We start from the raw sequence: 11,445 nt of genomic DNA on the forward strand, positions 1-11,445 counted from the left end.
TGAGAGTACAACCATAATGCTATATGCTCTCTTGCTACAGGTACTGGGTACCAGTGGTGTGGCTTCCTATCGTCTTCTATTACAGTTGGTACTGCTACACCACCCTGGCAAAGGGCACCACCAGGCTAGACCTCACTTCAGGTAACACACACACACACATGCTTGCCTGCACACACAGCCATATCATGCATGCTGACATTATGAACACATAGGCACCAAAGACTTTTGCATACTTTCATTTTCATTTGCAAGTCCACATTCAACCATACAATACAACATGTTTGTCGTCATCATTTTCATGTCCAGTTAATGTGTGTATGTCTATGTCAATATCTGTGTGTGTTCCCAGACTTCTCTATCCCGATCCATAAGTACATTTTCCCACTGCTCTTTCTGACGGGCTGGTTCTTGTGGTCGTTCATCGAGTACTGCATCCATCGCTTTGTCTTTCACATGAAACCACCAGCCCATAACTACTACCTCATCATGATACACTTCCTCCTGCACGGACAGCACCACAAGGTACACACACACTGCCACCGACGGACGGGGCAGATCTCAGGATCATAAAACTGGTTTAATCATAAACTGTTGTTTGTTTATTATGTCTACTTTATGGCATAATTAATAAATAATTCTTTATTGCTGGTAATGAATACCTTTCTCTCTTTTCCACATAGTTTTCGAGTGTTATCAATTTTTATAATTGACATTGATCATTTATGATTCCCTTAAAGAGGACCTATTGTGCTTATTTTTAGATACATACAGGTTTCTACTAGAACATGTTTAAATGCTTTAATGTTAAAGAAACAACAACTTTACTTTCCTCATAGCGGCTGTGCTACAGCCCCTCTTTTCACCCTCTGTCTGAAACGCTCTGTTTGAGCTCCTTTGACATGCGCAAAAAAACGATATAATGCACTAAAGGAAAGGGAAAAAACATAATAAGTTCTCTTTAAAATAAACATGCTTTTTTGCTTTTGAAAAACTACATACAGTATTGTCAACTTCTGTTAATGAATTCCTCCTTTTAACCTTTTTTTCTTTGCTAGTTTCTATCTGTTGCTTCTACAGCATCATGTCTGAGTGTATGATGTCTGTCTCCACAGTCTCCGTTTGACGGCTCTCGGCTGGTCTTCCCCCCCGGCTTGGCCTCCTTAGTGGTGGGAAGTTTCTACCTGACCCTCTGCAGCACGCTCCCAGAGATCCTCGGGACATCCGTGTTTGTCGGAGGACTGTGCGGCTACGTCGTGTATGACATGATCCACTACTACCTTCACTACGGTTCGCCAAAGAGAGGCTCGTATATGTACAGCCTGAAGGCCTACCACGTGAAACACCACTTTGAGCACCAGAGAGCAGGTGAGCACTGGAAACCTGACATTTGATATACTAAAGCCTTGTTTCCACCGCAGGAACGTTAACCCGGAACTAAGAACCTTTTTAGGAACTCATTGCGTTTCGACCGTAGGGACCAGGGTCTAAGTTAAGTACCGGGGACATTTTATGAGGCCTTTTTACCCCCCAAAAAGGCCCTGCTTGGGGGAACCTTTTAGTTCCTGGAAAAGTAGTTCTAGGGACTAAAAGTCCTGGGAACTTTTGGTGGAAACCCGGCTATACAGGGTGTAGACCAATCAATCAATCAACATTTATTTGTATAGCCCTTTACAATAGCCAAAAGGTACCCATAGTGCTTCACATTAACATAAAAAAATAACAGGAATAAAAAACAACATATCGTAAAATCATAAAAAGGTACATAAAAAGCACAGGGAAAATGTCACAGCGCTACTAGGTATTAAAAGCCAATCTAAATAAAAAAGGCTTGAGCTTAGATTTAAAAAGTACTAGGTCAGTGATAATGCATATATCAGGGGGTAACTTGTTCCATAGTTTAGGAGCAGCGAGAGCAAAAGCACGATCACCCCACAGCTTATACCTCGACGTCGGGACTTCTAAAAAAAGTTGACCCGATGACCGCAAAGCCCTGTTCTGCTCGCGGAGAGTTAACATCTCTGACAAATAAGGTGGGGCAAGGCCGTTAACGGCTTTAAAAACAAACATCAAGAGCTTAAAACCAATTCTAAAGCAAACTGGAAGCCACTGGAGGGAGTAAAGTACGGGGGTAATGGGTTCTCGTCTGGAAGTGTTAGTTAAAAAGCGAGCAGCAGCATTTTGCACAAGTTGGAGGCGCGCGAGGGAAGACTGGTTGAGACCAACATACAGTGCATTACAATAGTTAAGTCTCCAGCTAATAAAGGTGTGAATTCCCTTCTCAAGATCGTGCCGATTGAGGAAGGGCTTAACTTTAGTCAGAAGACAAAGCTGGAAAAAGCTCATTCGAACAACAGAGTTAATCTGTTTATCAAATTTCAAACAGCTGTGAAATGTCACCCCCAGGTTTTTTACAGTTGGTTTGAAATAAGAAGCCAGAGCATGAAAGCTTGAGACTGCAACATTAGTCATGCACGAAGTACCAAACATAATGCATTCAGTTTTACCTTCATTTAAATGAAGGAAATGTTGTGACAGCCACTGCTTTATATCACTTATACAGTTCAACAGACAGTTCAGTGCATCACTTCCATTAGGCTTCAGAGGTAGATAGATGAAGACCCAGAAAGATCCTATTAGATTTTTAGGTTTGAGTCTCCTTGCTTCTGTTTTTGTCTGATCTATCTAATGTAATATTTATTTCTCCTTCCAGGTTTTGGAATCACCTCCACGTTCTGGGATCACCCCTTCAACACAGTCATCCCTGATGAGAAGTTCTAACACAAAAACGGCTCTCCTGAAGGGCCACAGGACTAATCAACCACCCTCCCTAGCAACCAGCCCACATGCTATAACCACCCTGACACCCGTAGTTCAATCTCTGCAGCCATAGCTTTCACAGCCAAGGAGGAAGTTCCACTTCTGAGGTCTCCTGGGCCACTGCAACTAATCCATACTCTATCAGCCATGCTTTTTGATTCCAGCCAGCAACACAGTCTTTGCCTGACCTCAGTCATGTGGGTGTGTGCGTGTGTGTGCGTGTGTGTGTGTGTATGTGTGTGTGTGTGTGTTGACCAGTCCACACTGTAATCATTCCTGCACTGTTATTAGCCATTTTTTAAATAACCAACATCTACTACTACGGTCCACTTTACCGCACTGACATCCCCAGCCAAGTCATCGGAGGTGGGCCACGGAGAGAAAGAGACACACGCATATGAACAGACACACATACAGTACAAGCATGTGCACAGTATATATTTTGATTGATGTGGTTTAATTCAATTTGAAGGAATTACAGAATTCTTCTATAGCTGTATAATACTGTAGAGCACATTCAAAATTACACTGAAGAAACTCAAAAAATACAAACGAAAATACGAAATGCACGCTCTTTTCCTGGTTTCTGGTACTAGGACTACCGACTGAATGAACTATAAGAAACAACATCATAGGAAAATGTAAACATATTAATACTTTTCAAAACATTATTAGTTATATACTTAATGTCACCTGAAGAAAAACAACAGATTATTATTATTTTAGGAAAGTTACAGTTAATATGCGTATAAGTTTGAGAACCACTGATTTAGACCCACATTGACCAATGGAATTGTGCACACACTAGGGCTGACCCGAATGCTTCGAAGCTTCAACTGTTGCCATGGTATTCAACCTCCAAATCACTATTCGAATGCTTCGTTTTTTAAATTTAAAAAAAAAAAAAAAAAAAAAAAAAATGATATATAAGTATGTAATAATAATGTATGCTTCCCGAAAAACAGTATTCTGGACAGCCCTAGCACACACACACACACACACACACACACACACACACACACACATATTTTGTCCCAGCTTCCCTCAGAGGATGACAGAGGGAAAAGGAAGTGATAGGTGGTCAGTGAATGCGGAAGACAGAGAAGGACGGGGATGTGATGTGTGATGGAGAGAGAGAGTGTGTGTAGAGACTGAGTGAGAGAGAGAGAGAGCCCACAAACTGACCAGGAAAGAAACTTTACCTTTATCCTCCCTCCGCACTATCTGAAGCTTGAACATTCCTCATCACTACTTCTTTTTTTGCCGTCGGCCACTAAGCTACCCTGCTATGCTGCTACCCTTTCTTACACTGCAGGTTTGTAACAGTCAACACGAGTTCCCTCCACCATGTTTGGCCTCACATTGTAGTTTTTGGAAACAGCTGTGAACAGAGAGCGTTCGGTTTCAGATATTTGAACATGCTGAGATCCATTTGGCAGTTTAGATCTAATTTATTAATTATCAGCAAAGCTGCAGAAGTGAAATCATACTGTAGGGCACTAATGCAATGTATTGTTAATGTCCTAAATGTTTGAAACCACTGTGGAGATATATTTTTGCAAGTCGTTTGTAATATTTCCTCCGTTTTCTTTTCGCCATTATTGATACAACATAGATGTAGAAAACATATTTTGTAAGATGTTTTGTACAGAAGAGGAAACTCTTTAATCGCGGCAGCTTTATGTTGTCAGAGTGAGCAGATGTTTTCTTATTGGTCAGACATTAAGGAAACATTTGGATGTAAAGATAGATGGATGTAGAGTGTTGTCATGGTTTCAGAGGGACAGAGCTGAAGGCATGAGGCCAGCCTGTCAGACTTCCTGCTGTGGGAATCTCGGGGTTAAAGGTCACAGGAGGGACAAGAGTGGGTTTATTTTCTCCAAGAAAAAATATTTTCAAAATGTATTTCAACAAAGACGAAGCAGATCTCGAAGTCTTTGGAAGACGAAGGTGAAAAATGTTTCACTCCATCCATTTAAAGCCACTGTTTTTAGTTTTTAGTGGCCCTGCAGATCCCAGCAGGATGACGATGGATGATCCATCTGACTGGACAGCAGCAGGTCTTGATAGCGACTGGCGGATCCTCAAAATGTCTCCTCTGAACAACAACACTGACAACTAAAGCAGAACAAACTTAATTATGATTAAAACCCTTTACATAAATAGGTAGTGAGAATTTACTACAACTGCAGAAAATCATTTTTTATCCACTTTTCTAGTTTGAAGAAAGACTCCCACTTACATAATAAATATGTACATATTCTTACTTGTGTAAAATAACATGCAAAATCTATTTCAGACTATTCTAATATTTTTTGAAGAAGAGTAAAATGATAATAATGAAGTGAAATAATTCCATTTGCATTGCTTTTTTTCTTAATACTCAGTGCAGCAATAATAATTAAATCTTCAGGTAAACCTTGACCTTGGCTGTGTCACCAAAACCATTTATATAAAACCATAACACTGTCTGTCTCACGCTGCACACAGTCCACTTGATAATGAATGTTAACGGCATCATGAAGGAAGAATTCTGACTTTGATATAATGACTATGTATCACAAAAACATTGCTTCAGAGAGAACCAAAGATTATTTTTCATCTCGTTATGATGGAGAAAGTGACGTCAATAATATTAATGATGATGATGATGAGCGTAATAATGCATACTGATTGTGACGTCTGCTCGGCAAAGTGAAACGATTGCACCTGTTGGAATGAAGTACATACAGATCTTATTTATGTATATTTATATGATAGAGATGAAAGACAACAGCTCGTACGCCTTGATTCTGACAAGTGAACTTTTTCCTTGTGCTAAATTATGCAGCATAAAATAATATTTCCTAAATCTGTTTACTATAATATCTTATAACTTTTATTTTGGAATTTTAAATTGTCTATGCAAATGCAAACGTATTTGTAAATAAATGTCTGTATATTTCTGACGTTGGTCTGTCTTGTACTTTTTGTTTGAACACTGTTTATTATTCATTTAAGGAGCACTCTAACTGGTTTACATTGATTTGGTTTCAAGGGGAAGTTCTACTCAACATCTGAAAGCAGTTATATAATGTCTTCTGTGGGTCTGGAGGAAGAAATGTGATGATGTCAGAGTGACGCTACCTCCATCTCAGCTTGGGCTTTTAGAGACTTTTTTTTAATTTTTTTTTACAGAAAGCCTGTTCTACACACTGGGCATGGAGTTACTGCTACAGCAGGGCCATCTAGTGGCTGTTGTCAAAAAAAAACACAGGAGTTTCGCCTCTTTGCTTCTACGCTTTGAGTAGGAGCCAGCATTTTTGGGTCTTGATACACATGGGAGAAGTTAGGGGTCTCGATAAGAAAAGGCCCTTTGGCCTGCTGACTTATTTTTCCCTCTGGGGACAGACAGGAGCCCTCTACTCTGAGAGCAGAATCCTGATTGCAGTAGAAGGTTTCAGACAAGTAGAAAGGAGCATGTCCATTTACAATTTTATAGGTCATCAGACATACACATGTGTGTGTATATACATATATATGTGTGTGTGTGTGTGTGTGTGTGTGTGTGTGTGGTGTGTGTATATATATACTGTATATATATATATATATATATATATATATACAGTATATACTGTATATACTGTATATGTGTGTGTGTGTGTGTGTGTGTATATATATATATATATATTGTATATATTGTATATATATATATAATACTTTCCTACAAAAGTTTAATACAGTAGATTAATATACATGTTCAGATTTTTCATTACAATTTTGAAAATATATTTTACAGTATAAAAATAATATAAAAAATAAAATAAATTATACAACAAATAAAATGTAAGGAAAGGAAAAGATGAAAAACTGTTTATCATTATGGAGGCATGAGGTGTGTCGTTCCTGATAGATCTGATCTGATCATGTCTATAATGCACAGCTACACATCAACATTGGACACAAAACTTGGACAACAGACATCATCTGTTGGTCTACTTGATCTCTCCTGAACTCTCTCTCTTTCTTTCTATGTCCTTTTCAATATAAAATTCAGATTTGTTGCATTACCATGAGTAGGATATTATAGAAACAGGTTTACAAACCCAGGATTTAAGAAAAAATTTAAATAAAATAGTGAAATAAGATAAAACTAGAAAAGCAATTTCTGAAGAAATTGCGGTGTGAATGCTGGTTGCTGAAGATCTGACGCTACACTGTAATGCTGGCTTTAATATGTATGAAGAAGGAAACAGGTTTACAACCCAGGATTTAAGAAAAAATGAAAATAAAATAGTAAAATAAGATAAAATGAATAAAAACTTCCTGTCTGTGAGTCTTGTGTGTCACTGATTGCCATGGCAACAGAGTGATGAGCTGTCAGGTATAAAAGGGCTGCAGATCATTCTGACCGTCTCTTTGCATTTGGACTTTGGCACTTTGGAGTTGAAAACCTTTTGTGAAGAAAACTCTTGGAGTTTGAAGATGGCCCTCAGCAGACCACTGATGGAGGAGCAGCAGCTGATGGGAGTCGCCTGTGAGTTGGACAACAACAGGCCAGGTAAGACAACTTTTACATCCATTTGATCCTTTTATTTATTGATTCACCCACTTAAAACCCCTTAAAAGCTTTCTCAGTGTAGAAATCAGTGTAACTTTGTGAGTTTATGGGTGAACAGTTCACACCATGTTATTAGGCCTGTTAGAAAAAAACATTTGGTTATTATTATTTGGTGAAAACAGACACTCATTGGACGATTTCTCTGAGTAAAATGATTATTTTAATGGACAGAATATGTTAAATAGCTGTGGAATGGGTTAATAATCAGTATAGTGGTTTGAAAACACTGTTATTTAGGTTTGAGGGCATCAAATCTTCCTCAAATTACAGAAAATACAGAAAAAAAAGATGGCCAAATTTCATAAAATGCTAAAAATCCATTTTAGTTGCTCACCATGGAAACGATGGAACTATTAGGAGCTGACGTCATGACGTCCAGGTGTGATCAAACTAGGCACGTTCTTCTGTGTGGATGCAGCCTGAGTCAGTTTGTTTTGACTTGTTGTAGAAAAGATCTGCTCCTTTTAGTTCATCACATTAACTCATAAAGTGGGACAATAATAAACTAAAGAGGTTACTGTGCTCATTTTGGATGCATGTACTGTACAGCCATGGTTCACTGTGCGTAATGACGCATGCAGCTTGCTGTTTTGGTCTAAAGAAGGCTGGAATATGAATCCAGATCAGAAAAGTGGAAAGAGACGTGCGTAAAAGCGCTCAGCGAGCTCCTCCTCTCCTCCTCCAACAATTATGAAGCCTTGTTCATGTTCACCCTATGATTAAAAGCTTTTTATTATCAACCCTACACTGTTTCTGACATATATAGAAATAGTAGTAATAATATTATTAATATAATAACAAAAACTGGGTAATGGAGTTACTAGTTGTTATTATTATTATTATTATTATTATTATTATCATTATTATTATTGTCATTATTATTAGTATTATTAGTATTATTATTAATAAGATAAGATAAGATAAGATAAGATGAACCTTTATTAATCCTCGGAGGGAAATTCAGGTGTCAAAGCAGCAACATCAGCAAACAAAGTGAAACATAGGAGAGGTAAAGGTATACAAACATTATAAAAACAATAATAGAGATATAAAAGATACAGAGTGAATGGGTGAACATAGTGTGTACAGTCCGTCAATAAATAAATGTAGTATGTACAATAAATAAATGTAATATGTACATATGTGCAGTCTATAAAGTTAAATTATTATCATTATTATTATTGGCATTATTGTTGTTATAATAATATTAATAATAATAATAATAATGTCGCTGTTGATTTATGTGTTCTCTGTTTATATTTCCAATCACAAAATAGTTGCTTTTAATCTCCAGAATGAGTCAAACTCTTCAACTACATATTTGAATATACTTAGAATATATATCGTCAAAATGTTCTTCTTTGTGAAAAAGGACTTTTTTTCCAACATTAACAAATAATAATAAAGATAATGTTGATCATGAAGTGTCGCATGATGGCAGCATTAACTGACTCTCTCTTCCTCAGCTGTTCAGACTAACAGAGGCAGAGCTGCACAGTGTTTGATATTACTGTTAAAAGGCGGAGCCCCGTGTGTGTTGGTGGCTTCGTCTTTTTTCTAATTTTCTTTTTATTTGATTATTGCGAACTTAATCAATATTGTTTCATGTTATTTTTAATTTTTCCCCTCAGGTGGTGTGAACTACATCATCGAGCGTCCTGCACAAGATGGCCTCCCTGAAGTCATCAGGAACGTCGACGACGATGACGGTAATCTCCCTATCCTCATCTCTCCTTATGAGGAAGAGGTAGGTGAGGTTGAGATTGCTGTTGATGAAGGTGAGGTTGAGCTTTCTGCTTTTCTTGAGGACGTAGCTCAGTTACTGCTCCTCGCTGACAGTGAGGGCGACAAGGAGGAGGAAGAGGAAGGTCAAGTTGAGGTTGATGTTCTGGATGAAGGTGAGTTCATTTCCCAATTCCCCTTTGAGGATTCGGATTCGGATTCGGATTCGGATTCGGATGATGATGAGGATGAGGATGAGGATGAGGATGAGGATGAGGACGAGGATGAGGATGAGGACGAGGATGAGGACGAGGATGAGGACGACGAAGACGAAGACGCCTGGTCTAACTGGGAGAGCAGCGATTCCGGGTACAGCTCCATGTGCGAGGAAGATGAGGAAGATGAGGAAGAAGAGGAAGAAGAGGAAGTAGAGGAAGAAGAGGAAGAAGAGGATGAAGAGGACTCTGAAGATGATGATGATGATGGCAACATCAGACCTCGCTCCCCTCTCGCCCAGCAGCTCCCACCTCAGAGCGCTTGGCAGGGATTTCGACAGAGATTGGATTTCTCCCTCTCTCCTCTTCCTTTCGGTATTCTTCCTGCGCAGCAAGTGGAACGTCCCGAAGAAGGTCGACCCTCCGTCTGTCCAAGGTCACAAGAGTCTGCTTCCTCGACCTCAGGCCTCAGCTGCTCCACAAAGAGGAGCTGGGAAGAGGGCTGCACAGAGAAGGGAGATGTGAAGAGGCAGCGCCAGTGTGAGGACACTTCAGGCCTCGGAACCTCTACTACCCGGAGCAGGGAAGAGGACTACAGGTACGGCTTCAGGAGATACTGGCAGCCCTCGCCTGATGACAGCGACTCAGATTCAGACTGAGTCCTGTTTGCTGCAGGATGTTAAAACCTTTGCCTCTGGCAGGACTGATAAAGCCCCAAGGCAGCCTTCCCACATGTCTGGCGGGGTTGGCCATAGGTTGCATCTTGCAGAGCTTTTTTATATTGATTTTCATTTTGAGTAACAGTTGGTGATGCTGGATACTGATACCAGAGGTGAGTTAACTTCTGGTTAATGGTTGTTATTCTGTTATGTATTTTTCTTTTTAACGTATAAGTGGCTGTACCAGACAAAGGTAAGTCAACACTTAATGACAGCATTAACACAAGTCTCCTGAAAGTCTCAGCAGTAATTCAAAGATTGTTTATTTTACTAACTCTCTATCTTTTTGTTTTTTAATTAGGTGTCAGGTGGCGGTACCAGACAGACGTAAAGTAGTAACTACTAACAATGAGTAAAGTCTTCAAGTCTCTTTCAGGACCAGATGAGAAGGATGGAGGACTACAGGACCAGATGAGAAGGATGGAAGACTACAGGACCAGATGAGAAGGATGGAGGAAAACAGGACCAGATGAGAAGGAAGGAAGACTACAGGACCAGATGAGAAGGATGGAGGAATACAGGACCAGATGGAGAGCGGCGTCGCCTTTATTTCAGTGAACTCAGTAAGTAATCCCCTCACTGAGATTACAGAGGTACCAGTAGAGACATCAAGTTAACTTTATGTGTGTGGATTCTTGAATATTATCCATTGTTTATAATACCGCTCCATCATTGGAGGCCACATTCGACACAACAATGTAAAGGTTGTATAGTTGAGTTCAGAAGAATTCATGACTTGTGTTTGCGTTTCAGAGGGCAGGACTCCTCTGTGTTTTTGGCCTCCTGGGGCAGCTGAGAGTGGACGACAACCAACCAATCAGACCCCAGGAAGACCGAGCAGCACCACAGCGGACCACTGAACCACTCTCAGCACCCTAATGAGTCCCCCCCCCCGCCCAACCGCCGACACCACCCGCTCCACCCACCAGCCAGGACGATGAGGACCGTCCCCTCCCGACCAGCACAGAGGACGTGTTGTTTCTATATGCTTCTTCTGTGCTGATGGGCTGGGGGAGCTCCTCACAAGCGTGCAACCTAAATCAGAAATCTGACAATGTATGACATCTTAAAAAACAAAAAAAAATATTATAATCAGTATGATTTAGTGTGTTTTGGATTTTAACCTCATTTGACTCATAGGCATTACTGTTATTAATAATGTTGTTAGTAATACTCATATGTATATGTACATATTACATGTTGATTTAAATAAAAAGGAGCGCTATCGCAGGTCCTTCCTTCCTGCAGCTGTCAGACTCCACAACCAGCACTGCTCCCAGTAGACCACTTACACCACATACACACCAAAAACTGACAATAACTGCACTTTACTGTACACTGACTGTGCAATATCATTACTACTCAGGTGTAA

At 39.7% G+C, this 11,445-nt stretch overlaps 2 protein-coding genes across 7 annotated transcripts in view; both read left to right on the top strand.

Moving 5' to 3' along the window:
• fa2h (fatty acid 2-hydroxylase) overlaps positions 1-11,445 on the top strand; it is a 66,659-nt gene that overhangs the window by 42,170 nt on the left and 13,044 nt on the right. The window contains exons 4-7 of one of the 2 annotated variants that reach the window (XR_005206620.1): positions 41-141; positions 350-522; positions 1,113-1,365; positions 2,711-3,032. Coding sequence is in view for 1 of the 2 variants with exons in the window: in XM_037767497.1 (XP_037623425.1) it covers positions 41-141; positions 350-522; positions 1,113-1,365; positions 2,711-2,778 (595 nt within the window). In the remaining variant the exon portion in view is untranslated. Of the gene's footprint in view, positions 1-40; positions 142-349; positions 523-1,112; positions 1,366-2,710; positions 3,805-11,445 lie in introns of those variants that run through there. The other variant, XM_037767497.1, reaches the window with a different exon arrangement.
• LOC119486940 (cilia- and flagella-associated protein 251-like) lies at positions 7,203-11,340 on the top strand. 5 transcript variants are annotated; one of them, XM_037767500.1, is made up of 4 exons: positions 7,203-7,357; positions 9,049-10,266; positions 10,375-10,636; positions 10,827-11,340. In XM_037767500.1, exons 1-2 carry the CDS (start codon positions 7,282-7,284, stop codon positions 10,011-10,013), a joined length of 1,041 nt encoding a protein of 346 aa, XP_037623428.1. In that variant the 5' UTR covers positions 7,203-7,281; the 3' UTR covers positions 10,014-10,266; positions 10,375-10,636; positions 10,827-11,340. The 5 variants fall into 5 exon arrangements, with proteins under 5 accessions (XP_037623428.1, XP_037623430.1, XP_037623429.1 ...); XM_037767502.1 differs by having other exon boundaries at positions 10,450-10,636; XM_037767501.1 differs by having other exon boundaries at positions 9,049-10,186.

This window comes from Sebastes umbrosus, chromosome 4 (genome assembly GCF_015220745.1).
Source record: "Sebastes umbrosus isolate fSebUmb1 chromosome 4, fSebUmb1.pri, whole genome shotgun sequence".
In the NCBI taxonomy this organism is placed as follows: Eukaryota; Metazoa; Chordata; class Actinopteri; order Perciformes; family Sebastidae; genus Sebastes; species Sebastes umbrosus.